The sequence below is a fragment of the Oryctolagus cuniculus genome, chromosome 4, assembly GCF_051225735.1.
Source record: "Oryctolagus cuniculus isolate XC-2025 breed Fujian yellow rabbit chromosome 4, ASM5122573v1, whole genome shotgun sequence".
NCBI classification, from domain to species: Eukaryota; Metazoa; Chordata; class Mammalia; order Lagomorpha; family Leporidae; genus Oryctolagus; species Oryctolagus cuniculus.
The window spans coordinates 87,150,809-87,170,118 of record NC_142870.1 but is presented as its reverse complement, the minus strand read 5'-3'; the positions used below and the strand labels follow the sequence as shown (position 1 = coordinate 87,170,118).

The 19,310-nt window shown below is 36.7% G+C and overlaps 1 protein-coding gene across 5 annotated transcripts in view; it reads right to left on the bottom strand.

Moving 5' to 3' along the window:
- Positions 1-375: 375 nt before the first annotated feature.
- The window catches only part of FGF12 (fibroblast growth factor 12), a 596,324-nt gene continuing 577,389 nt past the window's right edge, over positions 376-19,310 (bottom strand). For all 5 annotated transcript variants that reach the window (XM_008266666.4, XM_008266665.5, XM_051818906.3 and 2 more), the window contains 2 exons: positions 18,505-18,703; positions 376-3,605 (listed from right to left, as the gene is read on the bottom strand). In XM_008266666.4, coding sequence (XP_008264888.1) covers positions 3,487-3,605; positions 18,505-18,703 — 318 coding nt within the window. In that variant the 3' untranslated portion in view covers positions 376-3,486. The remainder of the gene's footprint in view (positions 3,606-18,504; positions 18,704-19,310) is intronic.

Here is a 19,310-nt window from a genome sequence, read left to right as displayed (position 1 = left end):
TGTCTTACCTTGTGCAGATGAAATTAAGCAACATCATGGAAAATCTTCTTAAGAGAAAAGCCTTGTACACCCAGCCATGAGGATAAAATAGTAGATCTGCTATTTATATGTGTGTCTTAAAAACTTATAGTTGATGTAGTCATGCTTCTTTACCAAGAAATCAGGGATGCTACATTAAGACTTTCAGACTTGTGAACAGACAACAAAGTCATTCTTCATCCATTATTCTTATCTCAATACCCTCATCTCTTGCTAGCAGCGAAGAGGACAACCCATCTAGATACAATAATGTCTACAGTGTTGCCATTTTGTCAAATAGAAGAGTTTTGCTAAGCAAGTGTTCTGAAATTAAAATGAAGCCCATTACACATCACATGCTATTACGTTGATACCTCTTTATTGCACCAATCCGTGGTGGCTAAAAATATTCTATAACATCCATATGCAAAATTCAAACTTGCAACATTACTATGATCAAGAAGAGGATGCTTTGTTGTCCTCTCATTGCCTGAACACAAAGTCTCTATATTAGCAAGCAGAACTTCAGCACCATCCGTTTCTGTACCACAAACTTCTGGCTTCAAATAAAATGAGATTTAACTAGAAGGCTATTTTGTGACCCTCAAGTTTTGTTTTCATTGTTTAGTCCATGAATTTTGAGACGTACAAGAATAAGGACTCTTACAACAAACATGTCTTAATTTACATCTACATAGCCAATTACAAAGTTTACTAAGCAAGTTTTTCTTGAGACTACTCCAACATGTTTTGAAGATCTTACTTCACTTAAAGGAGAGTGTGATGGATGAATTGAAGGCTCAGAAATCAGAACAATGAAAAACAGAATTATTTTAGTTGTTCATATTTTGGAGTAAAATTGGTAACTTTACGTTTATAATGGATTTTTTTAAAACCTAGGCAGCAAATACTTACTTTTTCTATTAAGGGTTTCATATATTTTCAAACTAGGCAGCAGTTAAGAAAACATTCAACCCGTGCTCTAAACTATAATTTTTGGAAGTATATGTGTAAAAGAAATATGAGACTGCCAATTCATTCTCTAAAATGTATTGGAAAGAAAAAAAGCTAATTTCCAAAGCATTTTTATTGTAGTGGACATTTTCTTAACATGATATGGAGAAAAACAATATGCAAATTGTGTGGTTAGAACTCTTTTTAACTGCTAGAAAGGAGACAAACATACATGTAGGTGATTAATGACTGAAAGTGGAGGGATTTTGTGGGAGATCCATAACTCTTATGATATTTTTCACAATTAATTGCATTAAGCAGATTCCATCATAAAATCCTCAGGGTAATTGAGGACTGTGAATTCTATCAAATGTGTCACTTGTGAAATTATTTACTGTGTTATTGATGTGTATGTCTGTGCATTACCACAAAATCTCAAGTAATTTCATACGAAAACAGTGGTGACCAATTTTGTTGATGCCTCTATTTTATTTTTTTTTTCAAAGAAAATAAGGCTTTGTGCTTGGGATTTGTTTGGTCCTGGAAGTGACAGGAATATTTATGATCAAGTTGAATCAAGAGTGACAAGGAATATACAGTCAGATTTGTATTTTTTTACAAGAATATTCTTTTCCTACAAGAGCAACATTCCTTTTTAAGTATTTTACTGTTTATTTTCCAAATATTTTGATTAAACAAATATCTCTTGCCAAACAGCATTCAATATTCTTGTCTAAATGCATAGCATCTATTTTTCCCAACTGATCCGGCTAACTCTTTTGATTCAATTTTCTGCTATCGCCATGATAACAGAAATAGGATACTTGGTGAAGCACACAGACTTCTATTGAAGAATAATGATTGTGTAGAGTGAGGGAAACTATGCTTGATCTTGAAGGAATACAGCAACCAAATGGCAAGGTTTGAGGTGAGGGCCTAGAGCTTCTGCAAAGTATATATATTTTAGGAAGTCATATTTGGAACATACATGCTGGACAGTAGAGATAATAGGAGAAGTCACATGCTAAGTCTTCTCATTGATAATATCCATAAATCTGCATACATTTGATATCATTCTGTTTTGTTTTATTTTGTTTTAATTTGGATGTCTCTACACCATTCCTGATTTGTAGGACTGAGTAAATCTGTTTATCCCAATGCAACTGTATAGCATCCATGTCTTCCTTAATATTTTTCTAATATTTTAGAGTTCCTAATTATAGATTTGCCTGCTTTTACACTGAATGTCTCTCACAAAACCCTCTGTCTATTGAAGCCATGGCTGAACATTCCATAGTATTTTTCTATGACCCTTGAAAATTCAGTGTATTACTAGTACACTTCTCTTTTCTAGAAGACAGATTTATTGTCAACTAGACTTACAAATGAGAATATATAGCAAGGAACAAACTACTGGTTTCATAATATAGTTAAGTTAGTAATTACACAGCCATGCTTCCCAATTTCTTTGCAGAGTTTAGAAATGCTATATAAATAAAACATAATTTTCTTTGACAAATTTCCTAGGACTTACTTCCTTATATATAACATTTCTTCCTTCTTTCTTGCTACACAATATGGTCTAAAACTCTTAAGACAGTTAAACAAGCACCTACATCCTGAAAGGTGTCCACAAGGCACAACGTCAGACCAAATGGTAGTAACGCAGACCTCACTGGCTGGACATAGCAATGGAAGAGAATTCTCACAATTTGCTTCAGTGTTAGCTAAGAATTCTTTCTATAAATTACCCAACATAAACAAGATTCTGGATTCATACATTTGATGAAAATATGATATTTCCTAGGAGAATCTGAAACTCTTTATGAAAATTTAAATAAATGAATGCCATTAGATTCAATATGAGATTATGCTTTTGCATAAAACAATCTGAAATAACAGTTTTAGGAATAATTTTTAAAACTTTTCTTGATGTTAAATGCTTCCTGGCTATACCTATTGGTATTAAAAGAAATTATAATTCATACATATTCAATTTCATGATTAAAAAAAATCCCAGAAACAGAATGTAATTGTATGTCAATTCTAGATTCCTAAAGAAAACACAGGATCAAACTCATACAGCACAGAGTTATTCAGAGTTTAAGCTATTAAGTACAACATCCATGTGTAAGCTCAATTCTCTAAAACCCTTTCCTTTAAGATAACAACTTTATTTCATCTTTATTAAAGTTATGTCTTCATTACAATTAGCCCAGTATTAATAACATAGTTTCATTCAAGGTGGAATCCTGATTTATTTTTTTCTTTGATTTTAGATATACTAATTTGAGCATATGAATTTGCTACCACATTGCAACAGGCAAGCTTTGGTTCAATTTGTTGTTTTTTGTTTTTGTCCTACACAAGGAAGATTTTGAGTGCAGAATCTTAGCCACTAGGTCTTGTGTTGCCATTTTATTTTTCTCTCCTTGGGTGAATTGATTAGAAGGAAATGGGTACTGGGTAGGGAAGGGAAAGGGGAGGTATGAGAGAGGGAAGAAGAGTTCTCAGCTATGTTGAGTCTTGATTCACGACTTTGCCTCCATTCATAGTTGGTGTTCCAGAGCTTTTCCTCGAACGCCCTTGTTTTTCCCCAATTTCATGTAGTGATGGTTCTCTGTACATACACACTGAAAGACAAACCACACCAATTACTTATTAGAGTGAACACCAATTAGGTGATCAATAAATCCTCAAATTTTATTTTGCAATATTTGTCATTCTCATCATCCGCAGTTCTTCCCATTATAAGTTCAGTAATACATTCATTGGATACACATGGTTCTCTTCCAGTTCTAACAGTCACAACCTTTTAAGCCATCTCGAACTGCAGAAGTGTGAATCCTTTCTGTTTACTTCTAGATAAGGATTAAGTCTTCATAGTGTCCTAACCTATATAATAGGTTTTTCATCCAGTTAGAGGAGATGTTCAAGTCAGAGCATTTCAAAGTAGAAATAGCTATTTTACTTTTTAGTTCTTTCTCTGCAATATAGTTTTGGTAGAGAAAAAAAAAAACATTTACTGCATGCTCCCATCTTTATCCTGTTACCAGAACTATGACATTGGTATGTCAAAAGAAATATTTATTGCCAATTTTCAGGGCATCCTATGTAAGAAGTAATAATGAGAGGAAATAAAAAGGAAAAACGATAAAGCAATCACTCAAACTGCCATATATTTCCTTCACCTAAACTAACACCATGACTTTTCAGTTATTCATCGATACAGAATGTGCTTATGTAGCTGTGAGAATTTAGTTCACTTCTATATGAACAGTTTCTTCTCTCCTCTTATGTTTTGTCTGGCTCCCATGTCCAGTCATTGGTGAACTCCCATGCCTGTTGCAAGATGACGATTGCTTAGAAAGAACAGTATTTTCCATATAAAAGTTATTCTTATATGATAGTACCTATCAACATAGTGCATATATAATTTAGCTTCTTTATAGTGCTATGAGGTAAAAAAAAAATCTTTATTAGAGCATGTAATATATTTCACTCAAACATCAGGAGTTACTTTCATTCTTCATTTAGGCACAGTTAACTATCTCCATCTGTTGAATCTATACTACAGTGGTTTAAAAGTTTGAATGTTATTTAAACATCAGATGGTTTTCTCCTTTGTGATTTGAGTGGGTAAGGTGACCAACTTGGGAGCCACAGTACCACGGGACAAATCGTGACTCAGCCACTTGCAAGCTTCGTCAACTTGGACACATTTCCACAAATGAAAAAAATGGTTTATGTGAGGATTAAATGCCTAGCTTTATAGTAAGCACACAAATATGTTTCAGAAAATTAAGGAGCTGTTCTCTTGAGGGAATTTTGGATAACAGATTTCAAGAATGCAATTAAAATTTGTTTTGGCTGAAGATATTATACCAAATCCAAAACTAGACTAAGAGAAAGGCAAGAGTACAAGTAAGATTCTCCAGAGACCATCACTGATGAGGAGGCAGGTTTCTTTAAACATAGTCAGCCACACAACTTCTTATAAAACTTTAATGTGCCTTTGAATTTCCTATAACATGGTTAAAATGCAGATTATTATTCAGAAGCTCTGGGGTGGCCTTGAGATTCTGTATTTTTTAAAAGGATTTATTTATTTATTTGAAAGTGAGAACTACAGAGAAAGAGGGAGAGAAGGAGAGGGAGGGGTAAAGAGAGAGAGACCTTCCATCCATTGGTTCACTCCCAAAATGGACTCAATAGCTGGGTCTGGGCCAGGCCAAAGCCAGGAGCTTCTTCTGGGTCTCTCAAGTGGATACATGGGCCCAAGCACTTGTGTCATCTTCCACTGCTTTCTCAGGCACATTAGCAGGGAGCTGAATCAGAAATGGAGCAGCCAGAACCTGAACTGTTGCTCACATGGAATGCCAGCATCACAGGTGGCATCACTATGCCACAAAGCTGACATCCAATTCTGTATTTTTAATAAGCTTGATATTAATGCTGGTGAAACCCAGACCACATTTCGAATGACACAATGTACATGCACAGAATATGTTTAAGTCTCTTATGAAAAATTATTCCAAACATAGATTTTTAAATTAAATTTTAAAATATTTCAATTAAGGTGCTGAGTAGTTATCCTAATATCCCCAAAGGACTAAACACTTTTCAATGAAGTAACAGAGTATACAGAGAAAACCAGCTTTTATTTCCTGCCATTTACAAATAGCTCAAAGTTGGTAATTCAAGTTGCTTTTTTATTATTACCAAAACTAGACAAGCCTTATGGAATATCCTATTCAAATATTTTTCTTCTTTAAAATATTTATTTATTTTGAAAGTCATAGTCAGAGAGAGAGGGAGAGAGAGAGAGATCTTTCATCCACTGGTTGACTCTCCAGATGGCCACAACAGTCGGGGCTGGTCCAGGCATCCCAGGAACTAGGGACTCCATCTGGGTCTCCCATGTGGATGTCAGAGACCCAACCACTTGGGCCATCTTCCATTGCTTTTCCAAGACCACAAGAAGGGAGCTGAATTGGAAGGGAGCAGCTGGGACTCAAACTAGTGCCCATTTGGGATTCCAGTGTCACAGGCAGCAGCTTACCTGCTACACCACAGTGCCTGCACCCTTATTCAAATCATGAAGTTCCTCAAGTCTGATTAGTTCATGCCTATGGTTATGTTATAAGAAAATATCAAAACTAGAAAATGTCTATGTTTACAATATAATAATATAACCAGTCAATTTAGTCAAGAAAAATCAGTCAAACTGAATCTTACTTGTATGCATTCTAAAAGCAATTGTTGGCAGCATTGAAATTTACAGATCATTCTGGTGCCTTAGAAACACAATCTCAGTTTCTTAGGAACTAATCTAGGTGAGGCTCCACTACATGTATGAGGCCTGCTGCTAATATACCCACTCCAAGTACCATAGTTCTGACTAAAATTGAAAAGTGAGGTTCTCTTGTTCAACCTAGCATGTCTTTATTGAGTGGAATACTTAATTTTGCATAAAAACCTAAACAGATAACCAATGATAAATCAAGAATCACTAATCCCACATACAAAATCACATGTACTGTACATTCTAGTAAAATTACCCACAATTTTATACAACTCCCAGTACTAGAATTTGGAGTTCTATGGTTAATACTACATGGATTTCCAATCACTTACTACCAAGAAATTGGGAGAAATCTTTTTGCAAGCATGCCTATGGATCCATCTAGCCTCTCATCTTCAATAGGCTTCTAAATGGTGGTTCTCAGATTACTCCTATCCTATGTTAGATTCAATGTTTTTCCTCCTACTGGGTCCTAATTATCTATTGGAAAGGTCCCCAGTGTTTTGCAGTAGCTGAGTTAGTGATGTTTAATGAAAGGCCTTTCCATCATCCTCAGCCACTATGAGCCAATATTTCATTACAAATAGATTCACTTGGATTTAGCAGGTTCTACAATTCTTAAAATCTCTGCTTTCTAGATATACTTGGTTTTTACAGCATTTGCTATGTTCTACATTCTGTCGTATTCCAGCTATGAGTGCAAAATTTGATACTCTATTTCTTCTGTTGAAAAGTGCTTTCTAGACTGACAATAAGGTGAAATCTAACCAAACCAAACCCAACCAAACAAAAATTCCTCAAGCTCCCTATCTTTCTGTCTTCCAGTTCACCAATTGTATTTCAGAGAAATTCAGATTTAGTGATCCTCTCCATATGACAATCTGAAATAAATCTTCTGATTTAAGCTATTAGGAATGCTAAAAATTAACCATGGCTTACTCAGGATTTGTAACACTACATTTGTGATATGGACTTTATTTTTAGTAGGTATGATTTCATGGATGACACTTGGAAAAACCTGTAGCCAATACTTTGAGATAATATTCAATGTTTACTTTATTTATATTTTATTTTTTCTTAATTTTTATTTATTAATACAAAAAGAAAATATCTCATGTATTCCTGGATAGGATTCTAAGAATATAATGATACTTTCCTCTTTATTTTTATGTTAAAGATTATGTCCTTAAAAAGGAGAAATGCTACCTATATATCACTGAGCTTTAGTCTTTACTAAATCCATATTCTCCTTTGTAGGATTAGGTATAGGTTTTTCCATGGCAGATTTTCTACTCAGCATTTTTGTTATATTACTTTCATTGGTTCCTGTATCGCAATTGCACTAACCCAGCTATGCGTGCTTTCCTGGCAACTGTGATAGCTCAGATCCCGAGTTTATCACTTTTAATGTTCAACAATCAATTCTATTTTAGTTACCATAAATTTCTCCCAGAAAGCTCAGAGTAAGATATTAACTTTTTCTACAATCACTTCTATTTTAGTTACCATAAATTTCTCCCAGAAAGCTCAGGGAAAGATATTAACTTTTAACAAATAAAAAATAAAATATCAAGAATTTCTGTTACCTAACAGGTACAATAAGTTAGGTGCCAGGTACCATGTACCATCTTGGGTAATTTTTTGCTGAGCAGTAGTAGTCTTTCTCAGAATAACAGCTAATATTCATAGAACTCTTGATACGTCTGTATTTTACATGTAGGAAAAGTTTCTAACACTACTCTAAAAGCTAGATTTTTTTTAAAAAAATTATTTATTTATTTATTTATTGGAAAGGAATCTAAGAGAGAGAGGGAGAAACAGAGCCAAAAACTTCCAACTGATGGTTCACTCCCCAAATGCCTTCATTTGGCCAGCCTCACTGGCCAAACCCAGAAGACAGAAACTTCATATGGTTCTTCTACATTGGTGACAAGGATAGAAGCACTTGGGTCATCATCTACTGCCTCCCAGGTAAATTAGCAGGTAGTTGGGTCAGGATCTAGGGAGCCAGGACTTGAAACAGGCACTGTGATACAGGATGCACATTTCTCAAGGAGCAGCTTAACCCATTGCACTACATGACCTGCCAAACAAAAGGCAGATTTTTTTTGTTGGTCTCTTTTGCAACTGAGAAAAGAAATTGAGGAATAAAGAGTGTTAGTTTGTTCAGTGTGGCATACCCATACAGCCAGTCATCATTGAATCCATGTGTGATTAACACCATCTCCCCTGCTCTAAGCTAATGAAAGAGCTGAATGTGTTTGAGAAAAACATGGAACTGTGTTGTGTGGTCTCCAGTCAACATCCTGACCCCAAGCCTCATGAAAATGCTTAGCTGTTTTGGACTCCCAGTTCATTTTTTGAGCCAATTCCCTCTTCCCTTCTTCTCAAAAGAGTTATTCCACAATGTCTTCTTCCTCCTTAAACATCCAGTACTGTTTCAACCCCTCCTCAGACCCACATAATAGCCTCCTTTTTCTCACTCTTCTTTACAAGTCAAGAAACTATGTTACTTTGTATGGGAGTTACAAAAGAGATTTCACTCATTTCTCCCACAAAAGTACCTACCTGCACACACCTGCCTCTTCATGTCTGGCTTCATGCTTCCTACAGTGCAGAACTCTTGTTCCTATCTACATCCAGGGCTCTACTCAATCCCATCCCCCCTGTCCAGAGTTACTCAGTGATCTTCCTCTGTCAATTTTTACTTTTCCCAGTCTGCTCCTATCAATATACAAATGTATGGGGCTGGCGCTGTGGCATAGCAGGTAAAGCCGCTGCCTGCAGTGCCTGCATCCCATATGGGCACCAGTTGGAGTCCTGGCTACTCCACTTCCGATCCAGCTCTCTGCTATGGCCTGGGAAAGCAGCAGAAGATGACCCAAGTCCTTGGGCCCCTGTCCCCAAGTGGGAGACCTGTCTCTCCCTCCTTTCTGTAATTCTACCTCTCAAATAAATGAATAAATAAATAAGTCTTTTAAAAAATGTTAGCTGGTGAAGGCATTTGGCCTACTGGTTAAGATGCCAATTAAACACCTGCATCCCATATTAGAGTGGTTGGATTTTTGATTCCTGGCTCTGGCTATTCTAGCTTCCTGTCAACACATACCTTGAGATACAGCAGATGTTGGCTCAAGTAGTTCAGCCCCTGCTACCCACACATTAAGACCTGAATTGAGTACCCAGCTCCTGGCTCTGGCTCTGGCTAATAGCCAGTTGCTGCAGGCATTTGGGGAGTGAACCAGTGGTTGTGAACTCTATTTCTCTATAACTCTTTTTTTAAAGAGTAGTTATTTATTTGAAAGTTAAAGTTACACAGAGAGGCAGAGAGAGAGAGAGAGAGAGAGGTCTTCCATCAGCTGGTTCACTCCCCAGCTGGCCGCAATGGCCACAGTTGTGCCGATCCGAAGCCAGGAGCCAAGAGCTTCTTCTAGGTCTCCCACATGAGTGCAGGGGCCCAGGGACTTGGGCCATCTTCTACTGCTTTCCCAGGCCATAGCAGAGAGCTGGATTGGAAGTGGAGCAGCCAGGACTCGAACTGGCGCCCACATGGGATGCTGGCACTGCAGGAGGCGGCTTTACCCGTTACACCACAGTGCCTGACCCTATAATTCTTGAATAAATAAAAAACAAATTAAAAATACTAGCTAACTTATTTATAATATATTAATCCATTTATAGACATAAATGCCATGAAGTTCATTTTTTTTTATCTTGAGTACCACTGAATCTCTTTTGCTTGTTATAGTGAAAGGTGTTCCATACTTACTTTACAAATAAATATCCCTATTATTTTGTATTGCCTAACTGTATAAGTCTATGATTGGAATAAAATTGAACTTTCTCCTATATAGTTTGATGAAACTTTACTGAAGTACTAAACTTGTGCTAAATGCTCTAAAATGTAGCAGTATATAATTGAAATGTTTAACTCTCAAACAATGGAGCAAGGAATACTATGTTCATCATATTTATCAAGCTCCTCTATGTTACTGATATTTAGATAAACAATAATATGCCTCATCTTCACAGAAATAATAATAATTGACTGATAAGAAAAAAAACAGGATAATTAACCAGAACTCCTTCCCTTCCCCTTATACTTATATGAAAAATTGTACAGTCTAGAAATTGAATGCAATTCTGATGATCATTGCATCTAATGATTCTATAAATTAATGATTCTCAATGTGAAACTCTTTACCACCAGCAGCTGCAACAGCAGAATCTAGAACTTTAAGAAATGAAAATCCAGGGTCCAGCGCTGTGGTTCACTTGGTTAATCCTCCGCATCCCATATGTTCTAGTCCCAATTGCTCCTCTTCCAGTCCAGCTCTCTGCTGTGGCCTGGGAGAGCAGTGGAGGATGGCCCAAGTGCTTGGGCCCCTGCACCTGCTTGGGAGACCAGGAAGAAGCACCTGGCTCCTGGCTTCAGATCGGTGCTGCACCGGCCGTGGCAGCCATTGGGAAGTGAACCAATGGAAGGAAGACCTTTCTCTTTGTCTCTCTCTCTCACTGTTTGTAACTCTACCTGTCAAATAAAAAAAATAAAAAAAAGATAGCTCAACGAATACACACAAGAATACACACACATATACACACATAACACACACAAAACTAAAAAAAAAAAAAAAAAAGATATCCTTGGACTAACCCAGACCCACAGAATTACAAATTCAACAAGTCCTCCAGCTGGTTCTGATGCACACTCAATTTGTAGAGCTGCTGTCCTTAATGCATGCTTGTAAATCATTTGAGTCTCTCTCTCTCTCTCTCTCTCACACACACACACACCCCACTTGTAGCAGGGATACCATGATGTTTGAAGTCAAAATATAATAGTTCTAGTCATAGTTTCACCACTTTATAATTTTAAGTGCCTGAATATATTATTTAACAAATCTAAATCTCAGTTTCCTTGAGTTTAAAATATGGATAATAAATTTTCATCTGCAAATGTCTAAGGTTTTAGTGACTATCAAATGATACCATGGAGAAGCCAGTGTTACGGGACAGTGGGTTAAGCAGCCATTTGTGACAACCGTAACACGTATGGGAGTACCTGATTCAAGCCCCAGATACTCCACTTCAGATCCAGCTTTCCGCTAATGTACATGGGAAAGTGGCAAATGATGATTCAAATACTTGAGTCCCTGCCAGAAAAGTGAGAATCCTGGATAGAGTTCCTGGCTCCTGGTTTCCGCCTGGCCCAACCCTGACTATTGAGTGCATTTGGAGAGTCAACCAGCAGATGGTAGATCTCATTCTCTCTCCCCCCCCTCCGAAATAAATAAATTTTCTTAATCATATTTTGTTATAGAAACAGGATAGAAATAGCAATGTACCGTGCAAATGGAATATGAAGTAGTGTAGCGCCAACTGATTATTGCTTTTATATTGCTGTGTGATTCTTGGCAGATTATTAGAGAGTTGAGAGCCCTGGTAGCAATGGGGAAGACGGGGTGTCAATCTGAGGGCCAATATTGCTTAGCAGTGCACAAGTGGACAAGCTATGTGGAGGGCCATTGTAGTTTTTGCTGACTACATCTGTTTTCCAGATGGAGACAATCTAACTTCTGTTTTGGATTAAACTCATAAATTATACTCTATAAAGAACTCTTATCCTCTATCAGTTTCCATGAAATAAAAATGAAACATGATTAATCCTTTTATTACTAACAGTTTAATCAAATTTTCCTTGGCCCTCTGTAATTTCCAAGAAATGGAAAGTTAGATTGCTCTGTTATTTAATGCACCATTAAAGATATTTAATTGTCTTAATAGTGGATCACAAAAGGGCGTGGGCAATTAACATGAAGCAATTTCACACCTTAATTACTGTCACGTGTAATCCCTTTGGAACCAAAGGCGAATTTTAAGTGCTAGTTTAGAAGCAATGTATTGCCACAGGAATGTATCCACTATTTTGTAAATATTGATTATGCAAGTTAAGAGACATAGTGAACAAAAAGATCTATATCTTCATTTAGAAGGACATATTTATATGAAGGAAACCATATTTATATGGAGGAAAGATGAAGGATGTGTGGGGAAGAGGTAGGAGAGTTTTATTAAAGACTAGATTCAGAATCCCAAAAAAACCTGCTTTGAATTAGCTACATTGGTTTTCAGGAGGAAAGTGCTACAGGATGACAGGAATCCAAAACCAGAAAAAAGAAAAAAAAAAAAGCATCACACGCATTATCTTTTCTGTAATTAAAACAAGCAGGGACAACAGAGGTATTTTTTGCTCCTTCTTTCTGTTTTTGTCTTAGTAGGGTTGAGAACAAAAGAAAACAAACCATTTAGTTCTCTTTCTATTTATTTTGAAATAAAATGTCAAAGTAAATTTGCTACTATTGTCCTCCTATTCAAAAGTCCTGGTTTGTTCTGTTCTTTGGTTTGTTATGTAGTTGTTGAAGGGATTATTATTTTCTGTACAAATTCAATTTTCATCATCTTTATTCCTCATTCAGTGCCACACCTCACAGCATTTCTCTAATAAATAACACAACAAGACAATGCCTATTTTCCAAGGGAAAATGAAAAAGGCACTTTGCATTTGATCTGACAGAATTCTGTAGAGAAATCTAACTTTATTACAATGTCTAATCTTCATTTTATTCCTATGAAACAGATGGAATTTATAATTGATTTCCTCTTCAGGGATGACTGAAGTTGAAGAAAGTAAATTATTTCTCAAAATTATTTAGCAAATCATAGCCATAACTTGGATTAGAAAATTATAATTACCTTTATTATTGGTTACTTGACATCTTTTAGGTTAATTTCTCACTTATCAACTTTGCAAAACAATTGGCAATTATTCTGTAACTCTAAGTAGTAAAGTATTTCAACACTAAAACAAGCCTATCAATAATAAGAAGAAAGGTAAAAATATAGCATATTTCACATACTTTATTCTATGATGTCAGAGAGGTAATTAATTAAATTTAATCTAACACATCAATCACGATAATTTGGATACATTTAAATTGCCTGTGGCCTGATTTGACCAAAATAAGCCTGCAAATACTATAGTTAGTTCAGAATGCCAAGTCCTAAACTTAGTTGCAATAAGAATCACTGGGATTGCTGCTTTCAATCTGTAGGTTCCTAGGTCATATCCTGATTTAATAAATCAGCTTACTTTGGAGATTTGGTCTGAGAATTTTAGCTTTAAGAACACTCAGATGGTTCTGATACTGGTGTTTGGAAAACAGTGTTCTACATTATTCTGCTGGGACTTAAATACAGTTTTGTCAGCTTAAAGCAATAGTTCTAACAGTGAAAATATATAACATTTAACTGCCCTCCAGGGTGTGTGTGTGTGTGTATGTGTGTGCACTGGATGTTTTATAATCTCACGAAATATATCAGTTGGTGGAAATGAGTTAATATTTCCTTTATTTACAGTTTATTTCTTAGGTAGATGTGGCTCTCAACTGACACTCAATGATATTATTTGGAAACATCTTTCTTTCCCAAGGGTTCTGCCTTTAAAGTTTAAGACTTTGGAAACTGCACACATTCCTTCCAGTGGAAAGGCATGAGATTTTGAATATCCCTCCACCCTCAAAAGCTGAGCAATGAACTTCATGGAGGATGAGAGAGGAGAAAAGGAATGCATTATATCTTGTTCTCTGTCAAAAGATATATGGTCGCTGTATCTGAAAATAAAGATGGAGGTCTTTACCAAGACAATTTAAATCTGGGGAGTTACTATCTGTACCGTGAGCAATGCTTTGAAAGGACAGCATTGGAAATCATGAAGTCTTTTTTACTGTCTTAAATTCCAAGGGAGAAGACCCTCATAAGAAGAGGTGGATGTGCAATGTACACAGTAATAGGCTTCAATATCAAGTCTACCAAACTGTCTGAGTACATGCTCTTGCAACCCCTCATTACCACCTCCCGTGTTCTAAGCATAGGCTGAGGGGTGAAGGAATGCAAGGGAAGGGACTGGCAGATATCATCCGGTAATCAAATGACCTTTGAACTTCTGCAGTTCAATTTGGGGAAGCTTATCCTTCAAAATGAAATCATCAGCAGAACTGGGATAAAGGTAGAGATACTTGAAAAAGTAAAACAAACAAAAAAAACTAAAAAATCCTACTCTGACTTCTATTAAATGTCCTATAAAAGGACATTTCCCTTCACAAGGGAAATGCTCATGTCTCACACAGTACTGGACTCTCAGGAGGTGGTAAAATTATTAATAGTAGGCTAATAGGTTTACAAAAATTTCTTAGAAAGCTAAAAATAACATGCTTGACAATCACTTTGGTTAAATAGCAATATGGAAAATCTCCTAATGAGCTATTGTTTCCTATTTCTTTTCTAACTGCATCTTCCACTTACAGGTATTTGTACTTGCCTTATGGAAACACACCATCAAAATTTGAAGATATAGATTATGGCTAGATTTTTTTTCATTCTGGTCCCTCTTCTAAACAAACAAATTCACATACCCACTACAAATAACTGATTATGGAAACAGTCATAAAATTATACTTCATTCATTCAATAATAAAAACGTGATTATTTTTATATGTACATCCTATACTAGTTTCCATGAAGGAGTGTAGTTTTTCCATACTTACAAAGACTGCCTTGCAGTGTGGTTGCCAAAGCACTTCAGGAATAATCTGGTCCAAATTCTTTTACACATTAGGAAATGAAGCCTGTTAGAATTCATCCAAAAAGAAGCAATGCATTCTTAATTCCTCATTTCCTAACCTGAACATGGCATTCTATTAACTGTCCTATCTGTTCATTTACCAATAGTGCATTTTCTTTTTTTTGTTTTGTTTTTTTTTTTTTTTTTTTTTTTTTTTTTTGACAGGCAGAGTGGACAGTGAGAGAGAGAGAGACAGAGAGAAAGGTCTTCCTTTGCCGTTGGTTCACCCTCCAATGGCCGCCGCGGCCAGCGCGATGCGACCGGCGCACCGCGCTGATCCGATGGCAGGAGCCAAGAGCCAGGTGCTTTTCCTGGTCTCCCATGGGGTGCAGGGCCCAAGCACCTGGGCCATCCTCCACTGCACTCCCGGGCCACAGCAGAGGGCTGGCCTGAAAGAGGGGCAACCGGGACAGAATCCGGCGCCCCGACCGGGACTAGAACCCGGTGTGCCGGCGCCGCAAGGCGGAGGATTAGCCTAGTGAGCCGCGGCGCCGGCCCACCAATAGTGCATTTTCTTCAACATGCCATGTATGCTTGTCTCAATTCTGCATAATGTGAGCTAGTTTATTATTCAATTTGTGTCACGGTATACCATGTCTACTTTGCCATCATTGATGTGATGTGTATACTCATGGGTTTACCTCGGATTGAGGGGCTGTATAGTGCAGATGTCAGGTGCATGGACACTGTATTAGGTTTTCTGTATTGCAATTCCAGATCTGTATTTATTGAGCTTGTGATCTTGGACAAGTTACTTAATAATTTAAAGTATTAGTTTCCTGATCTATAAAATAAAAAGTAACATGGTGTGCATAGTGCTGGGATCATAGTAATGCATTATGGAAAGACACACTAAAGGCTAGATGTAGCCAAGGTTCCTAACAATTGAGAAGCCAAAGTACCTGGCTAGCTGGTCTCTAGATTTGGTTTGTGGGAGGAAAATATCTTTGTTATGATTAAGCTGTTGTTACCATGAATTTTATATGTGCAAGGCTAAACCTAATTTTAATATATGCAGTTATTAATGTCTAGGTGTCTCTTTCCACATTTGTCCTGAAATGCAGAAATAGATTCATAAGTAAAGGAGCTCTGGAACTATCAGCAGTCATTCTACAGCCTTCTCTTGGAAATCTGTACACAATCATATAGCCCCGAGAGGACAACTGACTCATCAAAGTGCAACCAGCAGCTATAATTAGGAGGTAGGTTACAGGTGTTCGGATTTTGTTTGCTGGTAGTGGGGGATGGAGGAAGAAATTCAGTATGTAATTATCACTCATAAAATAAATAAACAAAGCATGTAGGTATTTTCCCTTTCCTGCATACTTACCTGAATGTTCCAAAAGTTATTAATGGCTATGTACTACGTTTATACTAAGAAATCAACTTCGATGCACACATAAAAATTACGCAATAGTTGAAAATATAATTTGTCAAAAACATCACTTGTGAAAATTAGTATAAATCCCATGAAAATATTAACTACATATGTACCTTCTACTTCATCTTTAAAAAAAAAAATACAGGCACTTTCCTGCCTTTACTCACATTGCACCAAAAGTGTTGTATTTTATTCCCTATTCCTCACTTAATTTTGAATGAATCTGACCACTTATTATTATTCTCTTAAATTTAGTTGAAAGGGACAGTGGGAAGGAGAGAGAGCACTCTAAGCTGATAAACTCCTCAGTGAGTTAAGCTACTGCTTATTATGCCCACATGATATATCAGAGTATCTAGCATGGAGAAGCAACTCTGTTTCAATTCAGGTTCCTGCTAATGTGCCTGGGAGGCTGCATGTGATGGCCCAAGTACTTGAGTTCCTGCCACCCACATGGGAGACACAGATGGAGTTCCTGACTTTGGGCCTGGACCTGACCCATTCGTGGCTGTTACATTAGTGGATGGATTAGTGGATGGAGAAAATGCTCTCTCTCTCCACTCACCACTTTTCAAATAAATAAAGAAGGAAACTTTTTAAAAAGTCAGGGATGCTGTCACAGAAGAAGTGATTCGAATTAAAATTTACAAAGACCAATAGGTTTTTCTCCAGGAAGATGAAATGAGTGAATGGAAACTGGGGTGGAAGGATAGAGAAGAGGAGGCCTACAATGTGAAAATATACTGCAGGAAAGGGAAGATACATTTTGTTTGGCTACAGATGCAGGGAGGGTCTGGCATTGTAGCCTAATGGGTTAAGCCAGCACCTGCAGCGCTGGCATTCCATATGAGAGCTGCTTAGAATCCCAACCGATCCACTTCCAAACCAGCTACCGGCTAATGCACCTGGTAAAGCAGCTGAGGATGCCCAAGTCTTTGGGCCCCTGAACCCATGTAGGAGATCCAGAAGAAGCTCCTGTCTCCTGGCTTTGGCCTGGTCCAGCTCTGGCTGTAGTGGCCATTTGAGGAGTGAACAAGCAGATGGAAGAGTCTCTCTTTCTGTCTCTCTCTCTCTCTCTCTTTCTCAACTCTGCCTTTCAAATGTATAAAATAACTCAAAAAAAAAAAAAAAAAGACACAAAGAACTCAGAGGTTTGACAGGAACTAGAAGCTGTGAATTCCTCATTTTACCAGGTGATTGGAATGTAGTATGGACTTAACAAATATCTGCTGGCTACTAGTAATAGGTACTATATACTCTGCAACAGGTGGTGTGAACCCCGGATGACAGACTACAACTTCTGAAATATTTAGGGGACACTGACTAGGTCACAGATCACAAGGCTCCTCTTCCATCTTTCCCATTTCCTCATAAAAAGAGGTTGAAACAATGTTTTAAATGATGATACTATAACCTTTAGAGGAGAAAATATATTATGTGAATACTTAGACCACTGGCTCTTACTCAGCCTGTACTAGGAAGAGAGAAGGAATTCACTGGATGCGGTCACTCATATGATATATGCATCTCAGTTAAGCAACTTTTGGGGAAACACAACCTAGTTGTGAAATTGAGTCTCCTTAGCATAAAATTGTTTTTTCCATTGCTCAATTTGAAATAAGTGAATACCATTAAATAATCAAATGAGAGGAGGCTACAGGCTCAACTGAGAGGGATAATATTAATGCTATGAATATTTATGGATTACAAAAAGCAGTATATTATTTTCTTTCCTTTAATAATAGAAAAAATGATGCATTATAATGTTAAATTTGGTGACAAACTGAAGAAAGTGGTATGCAATATACATCTAAAAGCTTTTGCAGACTTTCAAACACTGCAGTGTTACTTATTTTTCAAGGGTGTATCCTGAGAAATTAAATTATTGTTTTCAAGAAAAAGGGAAATGACATTCCAAATGGTAAGGACCGCTCGTTTTCTACTTTTAGGAATCTTTCAGCTTTCATATTCAAGAATATTATTCTAATCTTGAATACTGTAATAGAATATCATTCTTTGTTTTCAGATGCAAAGAAATATCATGTTTTCTAAATTTCTGTTCTGGTTGTTGCATTCCAGATAAATCCTATGGAACAAAGATACAAGTAACAGCATTAGGTCACACACAGATCAAGGTCCAAAAAAGCAAAGAAGCTGTTTTCATACCTTCAATAGGTTTTGGTACAAAATGTGATGAGGGCTTGGTTTTCTTCACTCTGTTCCCCTTCATAATCTGTCCTTCTTTATTGAGTCCCAGAAACCAAGCTCGGCCAGATTCTTGCTGACGGTACAGTGTGGAAGAATATATCACATAGTAGTTTTCAAAAACAGATTCTTTAAATTTGCATTCTGGAGTGAAAACATCCTGCAAATAAAGTTTTAAAAAAGAAACACAAAAGAGAAAAAATAGATTTAAGAGTGTACCAGGAACTCTTTATGTCTAATGAGTTTGTTAAAAACAAATGAGGGGCAAAGGTATATGATTTTATCAACATTTGGTGTAAAAATTCATTATACAAAATCAAGAAATAGGATTTCCTTTCTAAACAAATACTGCAAAGAACATAGGTTTGAGTCACTCATTCTACGCTGTGGCCAAGTCGAAACTAATGTTTATAAATTAAACCGATTGGCCATTCCTCATTTTACTGACCTGCAACATGTAAATAAGGTACTAGAATTTCTCCCTGGGAATAAAAATCAAAACAAGCACAGCAAACACAAGATCACCACATAGATTTCCAGGCGTGACATTGTTTCTATAAAAAGCTATTACACAGAAAAAGTCTGTTCCAGAAACATACTACCAGTCTCCTAGCACCTTGACGAATACCAGTACTTTCCCTTTAATTTCTCTAAAATATTAGTCCAAATCTCAGCAAATGAATAAGCCATATGTGGTAAAAATATTACTGTTACAATTAAGAAGCCTCAGTGAAATACAGAATGAGAGTTTTGGCAAGAAGGGACCT